Source organism: Myzus persicae, unplaced genomic scaffold, assembly GCF_001856785.1.
Source record: "Myzus persicae strain clone G006 unplaced genomic scaffold, MPER_G0061.0, whole genome shotgun sequence".
In the NCBI taxonomy this organism is placed as follows: Eukaryota; Metazoa; Arthropoda; class Insecta; order Hemiptera; family Aphididae; genus Myzus; species Myzus persicae.
The window spans coordinates 210,929-234,830 of NW_019102099.1; the positions used below are offsets into that span (position 1 = coordinate 210,929).

At 28.9% G+C, this 23,902-nt stretch overlaps 2 protein-coding genes and 1 long non-coding RNA gene across 8 annotated transcripts; 1 reads left to right on the forward strand and 2 right to left on the reverse strand.

Moving 5' to 3' along the window:
* Window positions 1-1,342: 1,342 nt before the first annotated feature.
* Window positions 1,343-1,987, forward strand: LOC111031255. Its single transcript, XM_022311127.1, has one exon. It carries the CDS (start codon window positions 1,343-1,345, stop codon window positions 1,985-1,987), a length of 645 nt encoding a protein of 214 aa, XP_022166819.1.
* A 1,006-nt stretch (window positions 1,988-2,993) lies between these two features.
* On the reverse strand, window positions 2,994-8,106 carry LOC111031276. 6 transcript variants are annotated; one of them, XR_002604178.1, is made up of 6 exons: window positions 8,092-8,106; window positions 7,944-8,024; window positions 7,248-7,380; window positions 5,020-5,184; window positions 4,010-4,174; window positions 2,994-3,164 (listed from the first exon to the last, which is right to left on the reverse strand). It is a non-coding gene; the product is annotated as an uncharacterized LOC111031276 (long non-coding RNA). The 6 variants fall into 6 exon arrangements; XR_002604180.1 differs by lacking the exon at window positions 7,248-7,380; XR_002604177.1 differs by having other exon boundaries at window positions 7,944-8,098.
* A 382-nt stretch (window positions 8,107-8,488) lies between these two features.
* LOC111031272 lies at window positions 8,489-9,576 on the reverse strand. The gene has a single exon (XM_022311149.1). It carries the CDS (start codon window positions 9,120-9,122, stop codon window positions 8,565-8,567), a length of 558 nt encoding a protein of 185 aa, XP_022166841.1. The 5' UTR covers window positions 9,123-9,576; the 3' UTR covers window positions 8,489-8,564.
* Between the last annotated feature and the right edge of the window lie 14,326 nt (window positions 9,577-23,902).

Genomic DNA, 23,902 nt, shown 5'->3' on the forward strand with positions numbered 1-23,902 from the left:
TCTTCTTCCAATCGTCTGAGTCTTCTATTGTTTGCTTGAGATTCTTCTTGTAAATCCGTGACCTGAACCGAATGGATAAGTCTTTGAACTCCTCGTGGACCAGTTCCTTTCAATTACGCGTCTTTAGTTTTATCGCTTCTTTGGTAGGGTTGATGAGTGTGACTAACACCCTTTTGTTTTGTACTTTGATTACAACATTACTGAACATCACTGTTTCGTGATTTCTTGACCTTCAATGATAAGGGGATTTCATCTTCGGCGCGAATAACTGCTTAGCTTCTAACGAGGGTTTCAGTGCGGGGTTTTATCAAAATTTCAGCCCCGTCAGGAATGATGACTTTATTAGTATGATAATTCAGAATGATTTTGTTTTCCACCATAAATGATCGTCCAAGGATACCATCGTTTGGGATTGGGAATGAATTGCTTGAAACATTGCAACTATAATTTTAATCAAAAATGTAGTACCAATTGTGTTTGTCCCATTATGTGTACCATCTGGTCATTAATGCCCTTCAGATGATATATGACGTTTTCATACACGATTGTTTGATCCGCGATAGAAGATATTTTTATTAAATTAAGCTCACTCCCAGAGACAAGAATAACATTAAATTTTTGCTGAGAGTCAGTTCGATATAATAAGTTAAATGATTTCGATCTAATTCTGCTATGAAATAGAGAATTTGTCGTTCCCGGAGTTTTTCAACTCGTTGTGGAAGAAGGTTTGGGATTCGCCATTGTCCTGCAATCCTTTAATCTTTTGGCCATTTGACCAACCTTATTACGGTGGAAACAATTGTGGTTCTTCATGGTTTGTTGAGGAACTCTATATTACTTCTTTGTCGCTTCTTGTGAGTTTCTGACACGCTCTTCTTCCCTTGCTGCTTGAATGGCTTTATCTAACGTTAACGGAATCTTGGCCTTTGAAGTCTTTCAGAAGTCCGAGTCAATCCAAGAATACTTTGATGGTTTACTTCAAGATACATGTTCCCTGATTAGTGTTTGGAGTTGCTCAAACCTATAAGCATATTTGGTTATTTCTTCACCGATTTTCTGTCTTGATGAATACGACTCTGAGAATAGATAAATGGTGATCCCCTGCGGTTCCAATGACGATTTCAACGCGTTCTTTAGTTGAGTCCAATTTTTTATTTCTTGAAGCTCGACCGCCAGACAAATAATCACTGTCAGTCTGACTTGAATTTCCTTGGAGAAGTCAAGCTTGTACATGGTCATGTGCGCAAGCTAGTGCAATCTCGCACTTTTCCAAGAATATATCTAATTTCTCCTGCATGTCCAAACTGAAGGAGCCTGGCAAGAGTTTTAGAGAAGCCTCCTAATGTTTCGCATTAATTTCAAATATTCTAGTATAAAGATTGCAATTAGTGACAATGAAAATACATCTGATCCTTTTGAATTATTAATTTTGCGTTCTTACGATAATAACCGATTACAAGAATTTGTAGAAATCAATTTACCAAAATTAGTAAATGATCAAAAATATGCTTTTAATGTTATTACAGAAAACGTAATGAATCATCAAGAAAGAGTATTTTTTTTAGATGATCCGGGTGGTACAGGAAAAACATTCATACTTAATTTGTTGTTGGCTCATATTAGATCCTCAGGTAAAGTTGCATTAGCAGTAGCTTCATCTGTTATAGCAGCAACTCTACTTAGTGGCGGCAGAACTGCTCACTCGACTTTCAAGTTACCGTTAAATGTATTATTTGATACAGAATACGTTTGTCCGATTCGTAAAGATGGCCCTCTTGGAAAAATTCTTCAAGAAACCTCATTCGTTGTGTGGGATGAGTGTACAATGAGTCACAGATCACATATTGAAGCAATCGTTCGAACATTAAAAGATCTTAAGTGTAATAATAAATTTATGGGTGGCATAACATTTGTTTTCGCTGGTGATTTCCATCAAACCTTACCAGTGATCCCAAGAGGTACTCGAGCTGATGTCGTTAATGCTTAATCAAAATCTTCCCCTATATGGAACTATGTTGAAAAACTTTATTTGCGAACAAACTTGAGAGTTTAGTTATGCGGAGGGGACGATATTTTTCCCGCACAGTTGTTGAAAATTGGAAATGGAACTTTAGAAAATGAAAAATGGTTACATTTGTGTCAATCACGCAATTGGACGGGTGGTCAATAACGTGGAAGAGTTGTATTCTACAGATTATCCTGACATTTTTAATCTGTAAAATAAATCTTATCAGTGGTTATCTGAAAGCGCTATTATCTCTCCGAGAAATGTAACAGCAGGAGAAATCAATGATATCATCCTTCTAAAATTCGATGGACACTCACGTGAATATCTGTCTATTGATACAGTTACATCAACAGATGATGCTATTCATTATCCACAAGAATATCTCAATTCACTTTCTCCTTCGGGATTTCCTCCTCATAAGCTAAAATTACAAATTTGGTGCTCCAATTACATTATTACGTAATATTCAACCACCGAACTTATGTAATGGTACAAGATTACAAATAAAATCGTTGCGCAATAATATTATAAAAGCAGTAATTCTTACAGGGCCAGCAAAAGGAGAAATAGCATTTATTCGAAGAATTCCCATGATTCCCTCAGACTTACCGTTTTCTATCAAACGGCTTCAATTCCCGGTTAAAGTTTCTATTGCAATTACGATAAACAAAGCGCAAGGTCAAAAATTCAAGTACATTGGCGTAGATCTACGAACAGAGTGCTTCATTTTCTCGAACTGGAGACCCGAATCATATTATGATATTAATTTCAACAGGAGATAAAACGAAAAACGTCATATACTCAGAAGTCTTATAAAATTATTATCTGTATTTATTTTTATTTTTATTTTATTTTTTATTTGTATAAAGCTAGAAAAATTAATGTTATTATTTATCCATATATTGTATTTATTATATTATATATTATTTATATAGGTTTGAGTCTTATATATTTGGTACATATAACGGGTAACGAAGTACACGGGATCAGCTAGTTAAACATAATACTGATGAACGAGTAGCTATAATTTCTGCATAAAGAGTTCAATATCTCCAGTTATTCTTCGTATGAATAGTTTCCATCCAACTGCCATAGCTCCACAGGTCCCATACTGATTTATCCTTGGAGTCTTCTGCACAAATAGTTAGTGAATAACCTAGAAAAAAAAATTAACATTTATAACAAGTGTTGGTGTTCAAATGTTCTTCTAGTATAGCTGAATTGCCATCGAATACCCATGCAAGTATTAAAGAAACATAGGCGCAATAATATGATTTATAGCAATTAAAAAGTATTGGGAAAAGGTAATCAACAAGACTGTCTCCATTTCTTTGTAGGAAATAAGCACATAAATATTTTTTAGGATGGATTTTAGAAAAAAACTGTTTCTCTCAAACCTCAATCGTCACACTTCCAGTGATATGAAAGGGTTCTGAGAAGGTGCATGAATATGTAGTATAACAACAATAGCAGAAAGATCAATATTGAACACATACATTCAGAAATGAGTTATACAATAATTCTATTCAAAAACATGCTTGTAAGATAATTCTTAAAGTCTTGTTTAAAAACATATACAAAACACTATAACAATGTAGTGAAAGTGTCAATGATTTTATAAATTTGGCTGATACGTGCAGAAAACCCAATAGTTTAAAAGACAAAAAAGGTAAATTTCTCAAATAGTGCACAAGGAACTGGACAAATTTCATTTGGGAATTGAAACACCTAATGTTTCCTCATAGTATAAGCACAGTAACATTTTGCAGAACGCACATCATGTTTCACATAAATTTCAAATATTCTAATATAATGATTGCAATGAGTGACATAATAAAACTTCAATTAATTTCATACAAAGCACATTGAGGAACAAATACAATGAATGAACCAATAGAATATTTAAAATTTTAGGTTTCACTGACAGATATTTTATTCCCAATATTGGGTTGGGAAACTCATTAAAAAATTACATGTGATTGTCTTTGAAGCTAGTTGTACCTATTAAACATAATACTGATGAACGAGTAGCTATAATTTCTGCATAAAGAGTTCAATATCTCCAGTTATTCTTCGTATGAATAGTTTCCATCCAACTGCCATAGCTCCACAGGTCCCATACTGATTTATCCTTGGAGTCTTCTGCACAAATAGTTAGTGAATAACCTAGAAAAAAAAATAAACATTTATAACAAGTGTTGGTGTTCAAATGTTCTTCTAGTATAGCTGAATTGCCATCGAATACCCATGCAAGTATTAGAGAAACATAGGCGCAATAATATGATTTATAGCAATTAAAAAGTATTGGGAAAAGGTAATCAACAAGACTGTCTCCATTTCTTTGTAGGAAATAAGCACATAAATATTTTTTAGGATGGATTTTTGAAAATAACTGTTTCTCTCAAACCTCAATCGTCACACTTCCAGTGATATGAAAGGGTTCTGAGAAGGTGCATGAATATGTAGTATAACAACAATAGCAGAAAGATCAATATTGAACACATACATTCAGAAATGAGTTATACAATAATTCTATTCAAAAACATGCTTGTAAGATAATTCTTAAAGTCTTGTTTAAAAACATATACAAAACACTATAACAATGTAGTGAAAGTGTCAATGATTTTATAAATTTGGCTGATACGTGCAGAAAACCCAATAGTTTAAAAGACAAAAAAGGTAAATTTCTCAAATAGTGCACAAGGAACTGGACAAATTTCATTTGGGAATTGAAACACCTAATGTTTCCTCATAGTATAAGCACAGTAACATTTTGCAGAACGCACATCATGTTTCACATAAATTTCAAATATTCTAATATAATGATTGCAATGAGTGACATAATAAAACTTCAATTAATTTCATACAAAGCACATTGAGGAACAAATACAATGAATGAACCAATAGAATATTTAAAATTTTAGGTTTCACTGACAGATATTTTATTCCCAATATTGGGTTGGGAAACTCATTAAAAAATTACATGTGATTGTCTTTGAAGCTAGTTGTACCTATTAAACATAATACTGATGAACGAGTAGCTATAATTTCTGCATAAAGAGTTCAATATCTCCAGTTATTCTTCGTATGAATAGTTTCCATCCAACTGCCATAGCTCCACAGGTCCCATACTGATTTATCCTTGGAGTCTTCTGCACAAATAGTTAGTGAATAACCTAGAAAAAAAAATAAACATTTATAACAAGTGTTGGTGTTCAAATGTTCTTCTAGTATAGCTGAATTGCCATCGAATACCCATGCAAGTATTAGAGAAACATAGGCGCAATAATATGATTTATAGCAATTAAAAAGTATTGGGAAAAGGTAATCAACAAGACTGTCTCCATTTCTTTGTAGGAAATAAGCACATAAATATTTTTTAGGATGGATTTTTGAAAATAACTGTTTCTCTCAAACCTCAATCGTCACACTTCCAGTGATATGAAAGGGTTCTGAGAAGGTGCATGAATATGTAGTATAACAACAATAGCAGAAAGATCAATATTGAACACATACATTCAGAAATGAGTTATACAATAATTCTATTCAAAAACATGCTTGTAAGATAATTCTTAAAGTCTTGTTTAAAAACATATACAAAACACTATAACAATGTAGTGAAAGTGTCAATGATTTTATAAATTTGGCTGATACGTGCAGAAAACCCAATAGTTTAAAAGACAAAAAAGGTAAATTTCTCAAATAGTGCACAAGGAACTGGACAAATTTCATTTGGGAATTGAAACACCTAATGTTTCCTCATAGTATAAGCACAGTAACATTTTGCAGAACGCACATCATGTTTCACATAAATTTCAAATATTCTAATATAATGATTGCAATGAGTGACATAATAAAACTTCAATTAATTTCATACAAAGCACATTGAGGAACAAATACAATGAATGAACCAATAGAATATTTAAAATTTTAGGTTTCACTGACAGATATTTTATTCCCAATATTGAGTTGGAAAACTAATTAAAAAATTACATGTGATTGTCTTTGAAGCTAGTTGTACCTATTAAACATAATATTGTTGAGGTACAGCTGAGAATGTATATTCCAGCTTTATTTAAAATGTTGCATATGTAAGACTGCTTGTAGGACGTCATAAATTGATGTTCATAACATTAATTTCTAAAAATTTGCCTATATTTACATTCTTTTAGGAAACAGTTTTCATCAACTTATTAAATAGTATCAATTAATGATAACAATTTGCAAAGACTATTCATTTTTAATATCAATTATGCTAATGTTCTTGCTAAGTTGTTTAACATTCTGTTTAAAGTTAGACATTATATATTTGTATTTTTTTTGATAATTTTCTTATTACGTCAAAATGTTTATAAATCTTATTTTTTAAACACTTGTGTTGTATTGTTCATTGTGGTTTTTTATTTATCTTTAATCTTACAGTTCAGGTATATGTGTCTGTGTAGTTGCATTTATACATGATTTAAAAATATTGATTACAGATTAGGTTTAGTAATGGGTATCATAGTAGGAACAATACAAATAAATGCCTAATTGTAAACATAATGAGTGTATACTATAGTTACATTTTTTAGTAAAAATGTATCATAACTAGCAAAGTATTATTTAAGGTAAAACTCTATTGATCAATTGCAAATTATTACAAATATTTTAATTATTAAAAGGGAAGTTGTTGATGTAAGGCACTGTTATTTATTACTTTACATAATAGGCAATTGCATAAATATTAAATGCTGTGAAATTTGTAATCAACACATATTATTTTTAATATTTAATACTTGATCTGATAAATGAATGCTACCCATGCGTCTGTTGTCTTACCATCTTACCACATTACAAATACTCGTTCACTAATTTGAATAGTGTGCCGTTGCTTGTTAGTTTTGTTATTAGAGTGAATTTAAGTGTTTTCAAACTTTTAAGTAAGAATATTATCTATGCTCAAGCGTCGGTAGAATTTTGATATTTTCATTTTCAAGCGTGAACAAGTATTTGAAATAACACAAATCAAAAGTGCTCACATCTCGCTTGAAAATTATAAAATCCAAAAATCTGCCGATGCTTAAGCATAGATATGTTCTTACCTATCAGGGGTATTGTGCTCATAAGGTAAGGAATACTACTAGGCATATTGCGGACCATTTCACTTGATAATGGCAAGATGGTGACCTAGTATAGTATATATATCTGTGATTTAAATTAATTATATTTAGTAGTAGGTAAAGTATAAGCAACATACTTGGAGATATGGTTTATTTTGATGGTGTACATAACCGTCATTCTCTAATCAGCTATCATTAAAAACATCAATATATTATAGTCTTTGTTCGGCTGCAGTCTTCTTTTTCTCAACACTCACACATATCTTTAATCTAGCAAAAATAATACTAATTACACAGCTGCACTCTTGTTATCTGAAATTACTTGTTTTTGAATGTAAATTTAGGTTTGTGATTATTTATAATCATATATTAAGTAATAAATCATATCATTAGTTAAAAACTAACTAATAATTACAATATATGTAAGGGTTACTACTCCAAACTTATACTTGTATATATTGTGAGAAATGACAATACTAATTAACAGTTATACCTGTTTGGTTAGTGTAACTTCTGATCAGTAAGAGCTAAAACTTACTACAGTAAATTCTCGTTCAAAGTTAAATAAGGTGAATTGTTAAATGAGGACTTACTGGACTAAAATAATTGTTTTAATATATATATATACAAGTATGTATTAACAGACATGTAAATATGTAATACACTAATACTCAAGTAATGGAAAACATATTTTTAATTTTTTGTTACTAAGAATACATAATGATTCCAAGTTTTGGGTTGAAAACGTAAAAGTCGGTACGGGTGAATTCATATTACTATAGAAACAAAGGTACAAATTCATTTAAAAAGATTCTTACGGAGTATGGACTTACTATGAATGCTCTCAAGTGCTTAGCCGTCGACCGAACATTCAGCCATTCAGGTGCATTCTAAGCCATTCTTCATTCATATTTCTATTGGCACAAACGTATAATTAATGTAAAAGCTAACTTGTTAAATGATTCAAAGTAATACTAATACTTGATAGTCATGGCTAATCATTGTCGATATCAATGTGAATAATGAATACTGGAAAATGGTTAATATTATTTTCATACAATCTGTGATTGTAGTGATTATTATCAATATTATCATACAAACCGCGTATCTACATAACAGACGAACCAATGTGTATACTGTGGTATTCTACCTAAAAGTCCGGCGAAAAAAAGTCCGATCTAGTAAAAGTCCGGAGAACAAAAGTCCGGTTTATTTATATATGCATATTTATTTATAGATATATATTTATGCAAGTATACATTTTTAAACTTAAATCAATATTATAGGTAGGCACAATAAAAATAAAAATATTACTAAATATTATTAAAAATAAAATACACAAAAATAAAATTTTATGTCGTACAACAAAACATTAATGTTATTTAAAATAATAGCAATAATTTATAATACAATTATTACATTTGAATTCAGAATGAAAAATCTATATCCTTAGCCTATAACCTTGGCCGTGTCCTAATACTATGTCCCACTTGAGTTAAAAACTCTTCAACACTTAGCTCGGAGTTATGAATTCGCTTGCATAATGTTTCAAGCCTGATGTTTTTTTGATTCATTTTTGATTTTTTCATGGGTTGTCCTGTACTGCTTAATGCTATTTTTGCCCTATAGGCTCCAATCTCTAACTTGATTTTTTTAATTAGCACCCATATTGTTGGATGACTATGACCTACCAAGTGTGTGAAGCGGTTGTTCCATGCTTCACATATATTATTAGTTCTGTGTTCACTATTTAATGTGGCTTCAAAGACATTCCACGTTTTTGGTAGGAATAAGGGATTAGTTTTTCTTAATTGTGTGTTCATACCAGCACCAACTCTCCTATATGAACCATTAACATATGTGGTGTCAAAGTAACTCAACAATCCATGCGCTTCAGAAATGCTTGTTTGTTTTAAAAAATCCATTCCTTCGTGCAACCGTTCAAGGGGTAAGAATGCCAAACTATCAATCATCGAACAAAAATGACTAAATTTGTCATCATTCATATACATGTTTTGTAAACCTAAATTCTGGATTTTGCGAAATGTACTCTGGCATAGATGATAAAAGCACCCTCTTATTTCTAATTCCGAACCAAAAATATTACTATAGCCGCCGTAATTACTGCTTTTTCGAAATCGACATGCAGAAACCTGGGGTCAGGAAACAAATTTTTCTCTTCGCATTTTTCAATAATTATTTTAAACATTGTTTCATAAATTGAAGTTGTCTTACGCTCTAAAAAACAATATACCGCAGTAATAAAAAAATCATTTTTTGGGACTCTTATAACGTATAATTGCATAAAATATTCAGGACTGAGATTAAAATTTCCGTCACAATACCAAGTATTTGCCTCTGCTAAAATACGAAGTCCTTCATCCACAGCGAAAATGATAACTCTTTCGTGGTTTAAATCCATGTTGTCGAATAATAAAAGTGGTTTTTCTTCATATAATGACCAATCGCCTAAAATACAAATTAAATAATATCATTAATATTTCAAATGACTAATAAAACAACTACATAAAAAAATATTTATTACTTGATAAATTTTAAATGTTAACGTAATATCGCTTTAATAATAGAAAAAACAAATTAAGAATTATAAAATAAAAAATGAAAATGATAAAAATATAATTTTTTAATAAAACCGTTGGTTTTTCGACAACTTGAAAAAATTATGTAACTATGTAAAAAAATATTTTCAAAAACATTATTAATTTTTGAAATAATGAGTGTTCAATGATAAAAGAATCACCCGGTATAATAAAAAACGAATATTTCAAATGACTATAAATAGTTTAAAATAAGTGAAATATTTACCTTCAATTTTCAGATCTTCCAAGCAAGTAGGTTTAGGAGGATTTAAATTGCTACGTTGCTTTTGAATAACACGCTTAACAGAATTTTCATTAGGTATATTCATTAAAATTTCAACCGGAAGACCACTAACCGCCTCGGCAAAAATCTGACTTGGTTTATCGCTAAATATTTTAGCACGATTTTTTATTTTGTGTTTAAATTTTTCTACTTCCAATGTGGTAAGATTGCCAGCATGATTATGTTCTATATCTAATTTTGCTTTAGAAATGTCTTTCGGTGTACATAATACTGCAGGACACTTGTATTTATTCTTCAAGCTACATTTCCATCGTATACTCTTGGTCAATTTATGTTGAATCGTATACGAGAATCCAACGTACACTATTTTATTTATAGTATCACCTTACGTTTTAAATTTAAATATTTCACTCATTTTCACAAGATTTGGATTTAAAGACACTAATAAAAACGTTTACGATACAAAACATCGACTGAGCATTTGGTAAAATAACCAGGTTAAGTAAAGATAATTTGTAATAAATTTGTTATATATTATCTATAACATATAGGTAATAAAGATTAGATTCCTATATAATGGCTAACACTGAAAGATAATAGTATTAGGTACCCCAACTTAATAAAGTCGTCGTCACAAGCTCTTTTTTGTAGTTTTTTTTTTGTAGTATCTAGTAAGTCATGATTATTTTAAAATTTACGGTTTCAAAAAGAATAAAAGATATTAGCTTACTGAAAAATTATAATTGCAATAAAAGCCTAAGTGGGCCCTAGTTAATAATCTTACCTTTAAATTATATATAGGCATAGGCGGCACTAAAGGGGGAGGGCAGAATTGCCTCCTCTGCCCTTCCTGCTGACCTTACCTGTATTAATATATAGTTCTTTGAACCTCGGTTTCCTAACTCTAAAAAGATACATTTTTATTGTATTTTCAATACTTAATTTGTTGCTGGAATATACACGAACTCCAAGCATAGATAATGAATCGCGGAAAATAAGACCACGGAAAAATAGCCTAGAAAAAAAATTAAATATAAATGTGAACACATGTACCTAAACTCATGTCTCACACTCCTAATTAGTAATTACATTGTGGCGTGTACCTATAACAAAATAAATTATATTATAATGAAAAAATGTCATAAATTATTATCGTGTGTGATTTTTGTATAAATCTAGTGTATAGGTACCTAAATTGTTTTCTTATACCCCTGATGTTTTTTGACTTAAAACTTAACTTAATAAAGTGTTAACTTTATTTTATGTATATAGATGAGTTCAAATTTTTATTTAAATTTTTTTTCTATTAAAAGTTGTTTTTTATGTATAATTAATAGTTAAGCATAAGCCATATTCAGATATAAAATAATTTATATTTGAAATTTTTCATTGAATAAATAGATTAAAAAAAAGTTTCTTATTGATACATATGAAATTTATGAATTATTAATTACTAATTAAAAGTAGAGTATAGGTACATGTATTCACATTTATATTTAATTTTTTTCTGGGCTTTTTTCCTTGGTGTGTTTACTATTTATTTTGTGCTTTTTTTCTGCTAGATTTTTCCTGTGCTTTTCCGCGGTTTTTTTTCTGTGGACTTTTCTTTCCGTATACCAAGTTAATGTTAAATAATTTAGGTGACAATGATCCAGATGATCAAGGATGCATGGAGTTATAAGATAATTAAATAAATAAATCAATTCATGTCATTTTTTTAAATACAATGTAGATACAACAATTTTTAAGAGTAAAATTCATGTTATTTTTTTTAATAGTAGGCATGTATTAGTCTTAAAATGTATACTAATTTAGTAATACAAATAGCTCAAATATTTTGTGACGTCTCCTGCCAAGAGAGTCTATTACCGCCTATTTATATCTCACTCTTACAAAATATAACAATTAAAGTAAATGAATTGTAGATACCTAATAATAATAATAGTAAAATAGTAGATAATAATAGATAATAATTACAATAATAATAATAATAATAATAATAGATAATAATATTAGGTAGTGGAATAGTAGATGGTACATGTTAGTCACTGATCACCTACATCTGTTGTCTATCATTATTCGTTGGAACAAAAAATCGGCGCCACCTCTCTTTAGCGGTTCATGTACGTGACCATTTTGTCCGCGAAATAACCAGGATTCCATGCAATTGCTACGAATTTCTTCAGCGCGTTTGTTACTATAGGTATTCCGTCTGGCCGACCAACTACCGCTTACATCGGTTTCGAATCAAATACAGAAAAAACCCCTATTATCAGTATAGCAGCGCACAAGTAGTAAAGAACATCGCTGATCAAAATATGTACTTATTTAAGGAAATTGAAAGCGTTTATTAGTTAATGCTTATTTTTATCTAACAAACGTGTAAACACTCATAAAAATTATTGTGAATTTACGCACCATTTGTTTTTTTTTAATTACACTAGTTATGACTTATATGAGGAACTTCAAGGTTTTTAAATTTTTTGGATTGCAGAAATTTTTTTCATCTTCAATAATTCAAAATCAACTAATAAAAATAGACAATTAATTTTATTATTTTTCCATTGCTTTAGAAAACTATTTTAAATTTTACATTTTTAAGTATCGAATGCATCAAGTATATTTACTAAATAATTTCCCTCCAAAAAATTGAAAAGATAAGCATTATTTCGACCAATTATCCAATTATTGTTATCCACACAGACACAAATATTAAGAAATTAAAAATAAACACACATGACACATCAATCATTACTCATTAGTTATTGCAAAATCAATACATTCATCGTTTCACCCACAATCTAAAATTATAAAAACAAAAAATATAAATTAATGACTCATAAATATTTTTATTTATATTTATCTGTTTACTTATTAATTATTGCTGTAGTTCAGTGTTCTACTCAGATTTTTTTTTTGAGTGTTAAAAAATTTGCTAAATCTAACTGTTTTAAATTGTTTTTGGTTTTTGATATAACTATAATTTTATTACATTTGTTCAACACTTCATTTTTTTAAATTTTAATTAAATAAGAAAATTCTAATTCTGAGGAAAAATCGCAACGATAGCTCTACTACTCGATATAATCACTACAGATCTGTAGATTTATGACCGACTGCAATGGCATTTCATTACAGACAATATTATTGTGATAAAGTACTAAGAGTCTAAAAACACATTCAACTCATCAGTTATTATTATATTGTCTGGGTATTATGCAGTGTGGGCTGAAAGCGGCACTTTAGTGCTGTTCTGCTAACTGCAGTCAAGCGTTTATGTATATTATTTTATGTATTCCAGGAACTAATTAGATATTTTTGAAGGGCGGGTCCATTTTCCTTCACTGGCCATTTTCTGCAAATAACAAGATTGGATTCCATTTCGGATAATCGTTTAAAATTCAAATTTTAGCAAAATTGACCATAATTTATGTTTAACACAACCATTACAAACTACAGTGACTCCTTTAGACACCTTCAACTGAACAGCGGATAACCTAAATAAATAAATAACCTAACCTAACCAAGGTAACTTCTGCAGTTTTTTTATGTAATATGCATATTACACTTTTTATTATTGATTGCGCCTAATACTTCGATCGTAATTCGTAATGAGCGATATTTGGTTAGTAATTGTTGCTGAAAACGACGCATGCCGTTTGTTTTTTTACTTGATCGTTTCATTTTATGTTGTAGGAAAGTTGTAGGAATGTCGCAAAAATATTCTAGAAATTATGAAGGTGACGAATCAGAACACATTTAACAGGGGCGTATGAAGTAATGGTAATGACCGCAAAAATAGTGGCTATACTACTACTGCTGTCGTCGCAAACACAGGCACTGACACGCGACGCCGCCGAAATGAAAAACAATAGCGACCAGTATGTGCAACCCTGGTACAAGGAGTCCGTAAATTTTATACCCAGTGTAACTCGTTGATACTTACAGCTTGCTTTATATACACGCAGTATTCCAACAAATCAAATTGGTTGGATAAAATTGTTAAGTCAAAAAAAAACTAGTCATTTATAAGACTTAAGCATTATAAAAATGTGATAACGTGAATAAATGCTAAGTAAATTGAATTAAAAATAAATATTTCAATAATTTATTTAATTGAGAGAATTTATTTGATTTATAAATTAATAATAAAGAACTTTTTACAAAACAAATTTAGCAACATTTGTCATGAAAATTTGTTAAATAGTCCAGTTACGAACGGACATGTTTATTTGTCGGAATAAATTCTCTCAATGTAAATAAATTACTGAGATAAAATTAATTTACTTAGTGCATTTATTCATGATATTACATCTTTGTAATGCTTAGGTCTTAAAAATGACTAGTTTTTTTTTTTGACTTAGCAATTTTTTACACGAAGTTCGACAAAGTGTTTTTGTTGGGATATTTTATTAAGTAAAATTATCTAGTATCATGTAGTCGAAATACTATTCGAAGCTGCGACGCAGACAACACTTGTGCCATATCCATAGACGTATCCATGGCCGTGTCTTAATATTTGAGATAACAAGTTCTATTAATACTTCTTTTGAACACCCTAAAGTTCAAGCTTTACATTTCTCCCTCATAACATATTTAGATACCTAGGTTATTGACACTTATTGTCAAACGAATTCTATCAGTAATTTTATTTAATTTCTGATTAAGCAACATCAACTTTATTACGAAATAGTCACGAACGAGCCCTTGAAATAACAGTATATTTATTTTTATAATTGCATATTATCAATATTTTTTTAATTCATTATTAGTTGCTAATTTATAGGGCTCGGATTTATACTTATTTATATATAACCAAAGTATGAATTAATACAACAAAATTACGAGTATGTTCATATAAATATGTGCTCAAGAGCTCAAAATATGTATTGAAAAAAAAAATTAATAATAATTAATTATGTAATATAACATAATAAAGAAAATGGTTATTTACCTTATTATCCAGATAACAATTTACAACAACGTACATTTTTTAATTTTCAAATTCAAAGGATTACCGATTCTGTCATAAAATTGCTTTATCGCCTTTGTATCATATATTTATAGATTTATACTTATAGCCACGTCAAAAATACGATCGGTCGACACCGCCGAACAGACAATATTATACACTACACAAGTCGTAAATAATGAAGTATTGTCTTACTTATGATAAGTATCTTCTAAATCACTCTGAACTCCGGAGAAAATAAGTCAAAACAGTAAAATTGTCTAAATGTGTGAGAAAAAATTTAATAGTTGTGAAATATGTAAAAACATGTATTTATGATATAATATGTAAAACAATGTAAAATCAAATATAGCTCATTTTATCAAATATTTTGTGAAATTAATTTGTCACTAGCTGAAATTAGTTTCTCATATCATAGTGAAAATATGTATTTACATATAAATCCAAGCCCATTTATAATATTTTAAATATAAACTATAATAAATCATAATATATAAATTTGGAATCTCAATCAAAATTGACAATATACAGAATTGTATTACGATCAAAACAAACAGTACCGATTTTATTTAATTTTAGTTCACCTCATTCGTGAGAAACAGCATTTTCAACTCAAGCAATAAAAGAATCCAAAGTTTTAAAACGTTATTATATAACGTTATAACAGAAAATAATTTAAAAAATTAAAAAATTCAATAAACGAAAAACGAAAAAATAACGAACATCATTAGAAATAATATATCATTAATCAGAATTAATGATACAAAATAAACAATAAATGAATATGTTACACAAAATAATTGCAAATAACGTCATTCAAAATAATTTTTCTGCTTTATTCTTTTTGCATTGGATATTATTGTTTTTAAATCATTGTTACTAATGTTGAATATTAGTTCCTTTCTGTAATTAAAATTTCAATCAGATACAGAACTGCGAGTGTGTAGTTTGGTGTAGGTTTATACTAAATACTTATATAACATTACTATGCCATATTTTCAAGTTGTACCATTGACCAAACTCTATCATTTCATCTTTCATTCGTGACGTAACATTTAAGCAATATTTGACACCTAAAGTGTCCTAACCTAACACTAACTTGTAACTTGTAAGTTATAGCTACCTACTAAAAACTTTATTAAGATTGAAAATAACCTATCCTGGACAACAAATTCTATTAACTTGATAATTCTTAAATCATGGGGTGGTTTATTACCTATAGGTATCTTAGTATCTATAAAGAAAATAACATTATAATTTATTAAAAAAAAAAAATAAACTTTAAACGCTAAAAAGAAAACAAAAAATTAAAACAACGTTTAAAAAATATAATAGGTACAATAACAATCAACATTAAAATTGTATAACGTTTGAATGTCGGAAAAAGTAAAAAGGTAAAATTTTTTTAAAATTTAAGTCCTGAAAAAAACAAATATCGGTGCAGACTGAATGTCGAATCAAATTGAAGAGTATAGCCGTCTCAAATATAAAACAAAACTTAGAATCAATCATGTCTAAAATTGAAGCACAAGTCACATCACACATTAAAAATTTGCATAATGTATTATATAATTTTAAAAGCATTAAAAAGTTGATAGTATTATTAAATTTATTTATATTTATGTATCTATTTTTATTTTATGTGCCTACACTATATTTTATTTATACGAAGATACATATTGTATAATATGTACCTTCTTATGTAAATTTGGTGAGTGGTCAAATCAACGAAATAAATCGATTTTGTGGTCATAGATTTAAAAATGTGCTACATAGTACATACTACATACTGTGTTTTTCCCTAATACTATAGAAGCTCCGTGTGTTTCCCCAGCATCCGCATAGAAGAAATGGGTTTTTTCGGGTTTGGGATGGGGCACACATTTATTTTTATGCAACAGTGTTCAACCGTACGATTGGTTTTTTCCGGATGTGGCAGAATTAAATAGTAGTTAATAAAGTTAATAAAATAATAACTGTTGCCCTTATCGTATGTTGATGCTGTGTACTATACAAATGCTCTAAAAAATGTTATGATATAATAATATGTTAACGACCCACAAGGTAATTAACTTTAAAAAAGCTCTTAAAACTGTAGTTAAAGTTAATCAAATTATTTATTGATTTAAAAATTACAATAACAATCAAATATATTTAAACAGATTATGATTTAAATTTATATAGACATAACACAAACAGTAATCAAGTCCCCTCGAATATTTTTAAATTACAACAAAGCAACTAAAATTGTTATTCTTTGTTCAAATGTTAATTTCGTCAATATATTTTGAACTTCAAATGTCTATAAACAAAAACGTGAAATTACACACAATGCATTTTAATATTTTTAAACTAAGATTAGAACAAATTATGTGGGATCATGTAGGTACCTATAAGTTACTGCATTTTCAAGTTTAAAATTCTTTTAAATATTTTGAAAGTTTCTCTGAGTACCTATTTAAATTATCGTTTTCTTGATTACATTTTTTACGATTATTCATTTTGAATTACACAATACACTAAAATAATCTGACGAGAAATCGCTGTTTTACGATTTAGACGAAACCACGCCGCGTAAATATACATCAATACAAAAAAAATTGCCGACATCAACTGAAATAGGTGTTCAATGTGCTCATTCACGACTCAACTTCTCGCATATTTATACACAGATTTGTTATCAAATCACCAATCACCATATTGTGTTTTGAATTTTTGTTAACAAATCACGAAATATTAAAATATTTAAAAAAAGTTATAATTATATAGTAACTACTATAATAATATAAGTATTAAGCACGTTATGATGGTAAGGTATTATGCTAGGAGTTGCATTACGAATGCACACATCGAACTAATTCAGAGACAATATTTTTTAATATTATCATTTAGCAACAAAATAATATGCTGTGTTCACATTCATAGTACACGATCTAAAATATTAGGATATTATTTGATTTACTTATAGATCTTAAACTATTTGACAAGCGCAATGAGTGTATAATAGAAAGCCCAACGACATGATATAGCCATATAAGGCACTTGTTCTTTGCTCGTTTAGGTACTCAATATGCATGGCAGTGCGGAATAGTAGACAGGCCCAGCTTTTGTGATTTTACACACCTAAGCAAACTTAAATTTTGCCTCCCCTTATACATATCAATACTATATCAAATATTTTTTTTACAAAAATCTTACTAAAATATACTTAATTCCGAATTCATTAGGTTAGGTGTCATTAGAAACTTACTGCGGTAGGCGGTCTACCAAAAGCGTAAAACACACGTTTCTATTTGTCTATTTTTACTCACCAAATTTTATATTTTTATATTGATTTTCATTTTTTACTACACAAGATTTAATATAAGTAGGTACTAGGAGTCTTTTTAAATATTATATAATATACAAAAATGTTAAATGCCGGCCTAGGGCGGGCCTATGTGGCTGCGTCACCTACCCCTTAAGACGGGCCTGGTAGTAGGGTAAGATATTTAGTTTATTTTGCCGTCAAGACGCAGCTAACAATGCTGTTGCTATACACGAATCGCATCTAGTAGTTAGTGTAAGTTCTATGGATTTACTAATCATTTTGACAATTTCAATCCTAGAGCGCAGCACCTTGTTACGTTTTTATTTTTATTTTCAGCAAAATCCGACATGAATATTTTAAATAAATAAAAAAAAATTAAAAACCAATTTGTACAAAATAACATAAAAGTATATTAAATTCAAAGTACAGGTTATAAAATATCAGTTTTAATATTATCATCAATAATTTTTCGTAGGTACCTAATCTGATAATTGTAGTGAAGTAATTAATTTTACGTTTGTAATGGAAAAAAGCGAGTAAGTGGATGTCGCTCTGCTGTACATTAGGTCTTTAGATTCAAGAAGATCGCTGTAATGGATGGTATTACATTTTAATTCAATGATATAATATCATTGTACACAAAAAACGATTCTGAGCGGAGACGGTATGTCAGTCCAGGATATTTTATATTAATATTACTTATTATTAATATGGTAGCTGGTAAGTTCAATTAATATTATTCATAAATTAAAAGTGATGCTGGAAAAATATTAAATATAATTATGTAAAATTGAGCTGTTTTGGAACCCACATTACAACAAAATAATAAACGTTATACTCTGTTTTAATATGCAATCTTATCCAAATTTAAACTCAAAATGTCTGTAAAAATAACCGTATTCACATATTTTTTAGACTTTTTTTATTTATGGAAATAAACTGCTTAATTGGAACCTTGTTTTAAATTTTCAATCCTTAGCTATGAAAATTGAAAATCGTATACATTTTTAATTACAAAATCATTTTCAATTTTCAATTTGATAAATATTGTCAAAATTTGAACTTTAAATGCTCATAAAAAAAATACGTATTTTTAATATTTTTCAACTGCTATTGTAACAAGTTATTAAATTTATTTAATGCTTTTTGACCCAACCAATAAAATTTTATTGACATTTATAGAGAAAAAAATTAAAATTTTAAATGTCCGTCAACAGCTTAAAACGAGTTGAAATATTTTGAACATTTTATCGAGTATATGAATTGGTGAAATAAACATATGGTGTAAATTTCAAGTGTCTACAGTAATAATTCGTTTTTGAATTACAACAAAATAAGAAAATTGCTACAAGAGAAATCAAATGAATATCCAATGTTTAAAAAATTTCAACTTCAAACTCTCATAAAAATTTAATTTGAAATTCCTGTAGATTTTTTTTTTGATAAAGGTAGACAAACTTATGAGAAATATTATATACAATTTTGAAATCTTAGATGTAAATAAAAATTTTTTTATGAATTTATAACGGAATATAATTTGCTAATTTTCGTGATTTTTACGAATTTTTTCAGAAGTCTAAGTTTAAACGCCCGTAAAAAATTATTGTGGATTTACGCTCAACTATTTTAATAATTTTCATCAAGGAAAATTTACGAGGAACCTTGTATTACATTTTCAAGTTTTTCGACAAAGCGAAAATTTATAAATATTAATCGAAATTTTAATACGCCTATAAACAGTTCTTCACAAATTAAAATATTTTGAAAATGTTATGGTATATAGAAAATGCTTACAAAAATATTCAGGGAAAATGTCATGTATACTTACGGTCATTTTTGTTAGGGTTACGCTCAAAACAAAAACAAAAATTGATTTTTAACGAAAAATGGTTTTGCGTAAAATTCCCGTTTTTCCTTAATTTTTTTTGTTTTTCCTGTTGCTTTTAAAAACTATTGGGAACTTTAAAATTTGACCTCTCGAATGCACAAACTAGATTCACTTTCCTACCAGAAAAGTTGCTGTTCAAGAAAATCGAAACACTTTTACTGCAAGAAACCGTGATGACAGACACAAAAAAAAATAATAAATATAAAAACACACATTGTAAAATCAATACATTCATCGCTCCGCTCAGAATATTAAAAATAGTTAAATTAGTATTTTTTAAATTTAATTTTTAATTATTTAGGAACTTGTATTTTAAATCTATTGTTAAATCTCAATAATTTAGAAAATATTTTTGAAGTCAATAAAATAATCTTGTATTCAATCATAATTTAGTATACCATACATTATGAAGTCTAAGACGACCACTTAAATTTATGGTAAAAAAAATTATGAATGTTCCAGAATTTAGTGATAAGCATATATTCCATCTTATTAAGATGTTTTACAGTTTTAATTTATGTAGTGAATACCTACTCGTGAATTATGTGATACTTATTTTATTCATGTGATTGATTTAAAATATAAAAGTTTTTTTTGTTAATGTCAAATTGTAAGGCAAATGCGTTATCGTTGTGCCGCTAAATAATGCTTTACTATATTATTGTAAACTTTGTATAATTATTTTATTGTTATGTGTATTTATTTTTAAATTCAAACCATGAATTAATTTTTACATAATAATAGGTATAATGATATTATATTTTAATGAGCTATTCTTAATCGTCTTGTTGATTTGACTTACCTCCTTGCTTTTTTTGCAGAAAAATGGTTTGTATTTGAGATACATCATATTTTAGATCTTGAGTGGAGCGATGAATGTATTGAATTTACAATGATGTGTTTTTTTTAGTGTCCATGATCAGACATCATCTTTTGGAGCAGACAAAATGCATCAATTTTCTACATAAGCATCTTTTCTGGTAAGAAATTTGTACTTTGTTAGGAATTTGAAAATGTAGTACAGGATTCCCCATACATTTTCCTTACAAAAAAAAGTTTTCCGAAATGTCCCAATATAAGCATTTATTTCCATTCAAACTAGAATGCAAGCTGGTAAACTTGTTAATGAATCATAAATCATAATCCATTTTCAAAATTAAAATCTACCAAACCAAATTCCTCCAGTTCTGTTTGGCTTTTTGGTCTACTATTAATTTATAATATTTATAATTCATCAATATTAATTTACTTTAAACTGAATTTCGTAATTGTCTGTAACTAATAAAATATATTACCTATATCTGAGAATATCAGTCGTCAACGCACTACGCCTAGCTGTTTGTTTCCTCTCCTCGCAGGCCAGAGTATAGATATATAACGCATTCATCCAAAATTACTTTTTGAACCTTGCAAGAGTAATATTTTTGAATTCAAATAATAATAAAATATAAAACATTAAAACCGATATGTCAAACCCTCAAAAATATTATTCTTTATAATTTATGAATAATAGGTGGCCTTACTCTAAGATTACTTGAAAATTGAAAGAAAAAACGATTTTACATTAACATGTTTTCTCTTTGTCGCGCGTGGGTCCTAGAGAGAAAATAAATATCGTTTTATATTATCCTCTTTATTAAATGGTATCTACCTAAATAAAACCCGGTTGTGACTCTATGAGGTGTATAGATTTTTACTAAAAATGTATAATCCTTTCTCCTTTCCCTTCCACACCCCCAACAAAATTCCTAATTACTGCGCTTATAGTGTTCACTGTTAAAACATTCACTCTGTATATCAACCAGCTGTGATTTTATGTGATCGCCTGTTTGAATCTTGCATGGAAGAGGTAATAAATGACGAAACCTAACCGCGGTTGAATATTCAATTACAATTACGGCGAGAATATTTTTTCGCGTGCCAATATGCATAACTGCAGTATGACATACATCAACGGATAGGTGGTATAAATGTATAATTGTAATTGTTGTTATAGTAAATGCATATACTTTTCATTCGTTTATCGTTACATAACCGCCCGCAACGGATGTGATTCGTTCGCGCCCCGCAATATAATATTTATAATATCGCAAGTTTGCCGTGTACTGTTGACCGAGTTTTTCGCATACAGATACCTACAAGTCTACAACAATAAGTACAACCAATATCGTTACTGTACCTAAGCAATTCATAACAATATACTTGTGATCGTTATGCTGCAGTGTTACTTCCGGACGCGTAGTATACACACCACTCAACCGCGTGGTTATCCGCTCGATCTGAAAACGTCATTGTTGTTAGAACTTAGATTTAGATATGTCAACATATTATATTATACACCGGGAACCTAAAGCCAGGCGTACACTACAGACGACATTGCGAGGTGCGATTTGAAATATTCGTTACGATATGCGTCGCGAAGTTTATGCATGTAATATATCGGACAATGAGGACGGAACGCGTTGCTAGTTGATGAAGTTTTGCTGCATAAGGCCACCCGGTAGTTATCTGTCCAGCATTTTCCAAGATATCGTAAAGTATATTATGTTGTCTAACTTAATAAATTATATGTAATATTTACTATATTTAGTTATATCTACCTAAGGCCGTAGCTAGAACAAAGTATCGGGAGTGCTTTATATTGTGAAAATAATATATGATTTATATATTTTCACAATATAAAAAGCCAACTAAAAGAAATGTTTATATTATAATAATACATCTAAATAAGGGTTTTTAAGCATTAAATGTGTGATAAATATATACAATTTTAAATTAAATATTTTTAGAGTATTGAGTCTAGCGGTATTTTTTTTTCTTTTGCGAAACAATCGATCACAATATGATTTGGATTGACTTCAATTTGTCTATGTACACACAAGCGAGTACCTGTATAAGACGTACTTGGTCTAATAAGTTTCGTAAATAATTGTATAAGCTTTTCAATTTTCATGGTGAAAATGTGCTTTATAAAATTAAGTTCATCAACTAAAAAAAAAAGTGTTATTGAACCCCCAAAATCTCTTCAAATGCGGCCTTGTACCTGATATAACATTAAATAGGTTTTTCGTAATAAATCTGATAGTTTTGGGGTGACAATTTATATAATTATAGATACATTATCATACGAACTCATGGAAGATGGAACTATAATATTATGCTCTTGAATTGATATCTTTATACCCAAGTAGTGAAGTGACGATATCTATAAATAAAATCGAGGCAATATTTTAATATATTAAGTATTAAGAACGTAACTTACAAAGACCTATATAATGTTGGGAAAGTAAATCATTATTTTGAAATTTTAAGTTAAATTAATATAGAAAGTTTTAAAAGTTAGTAAAACTTTTTAAATTTATTTACAATCTATGCCTAATTTCTAAACACAATAAGCAAGTTTTATAAAAGTAAAAAATTCAAAAACAAAAATATTAAGTAAAAAATATACATGCATCTAAAAATAATTTGGCAGAAAAATAACAAAAAGCGACGCCAGCTAATGGCAGTGCCTCACTAAGTACTAAAAAAATGTATTCATTATTTAAGTTAATTTTTAGATATCATAATATGGACCACGGTAAAAAGACTATTTATAATATGTTGGACAGGTTCCTGATATGTATACTGTATAGTATTGTTGTTGTTCACAGATTTTAAATGAATATGTTAGAGGGAGATTTTAACTGTCTATGGAAATTTATATTAAGTTGTATTTGTATAATTTATTTTTATCCCTATTGAAATCTAGAAAATGCGCATTCAATACTTTGACAGT

Coding starts and splice junctions, on each gene's coding strand:
- LOC111031255 (XM_022311127.1), top strand. CDS start 1,343: ATGTTTCGCATTAATTTCAAATATTCTAGTATAAAGATTGCAATTAGT.
- LOC111031272 (XM_022311149.1), bottom strand. CDS start 9,122: ATGTATATGAATGATGACAAATTTAGTCATTTTTGTTCGATGATTGAT.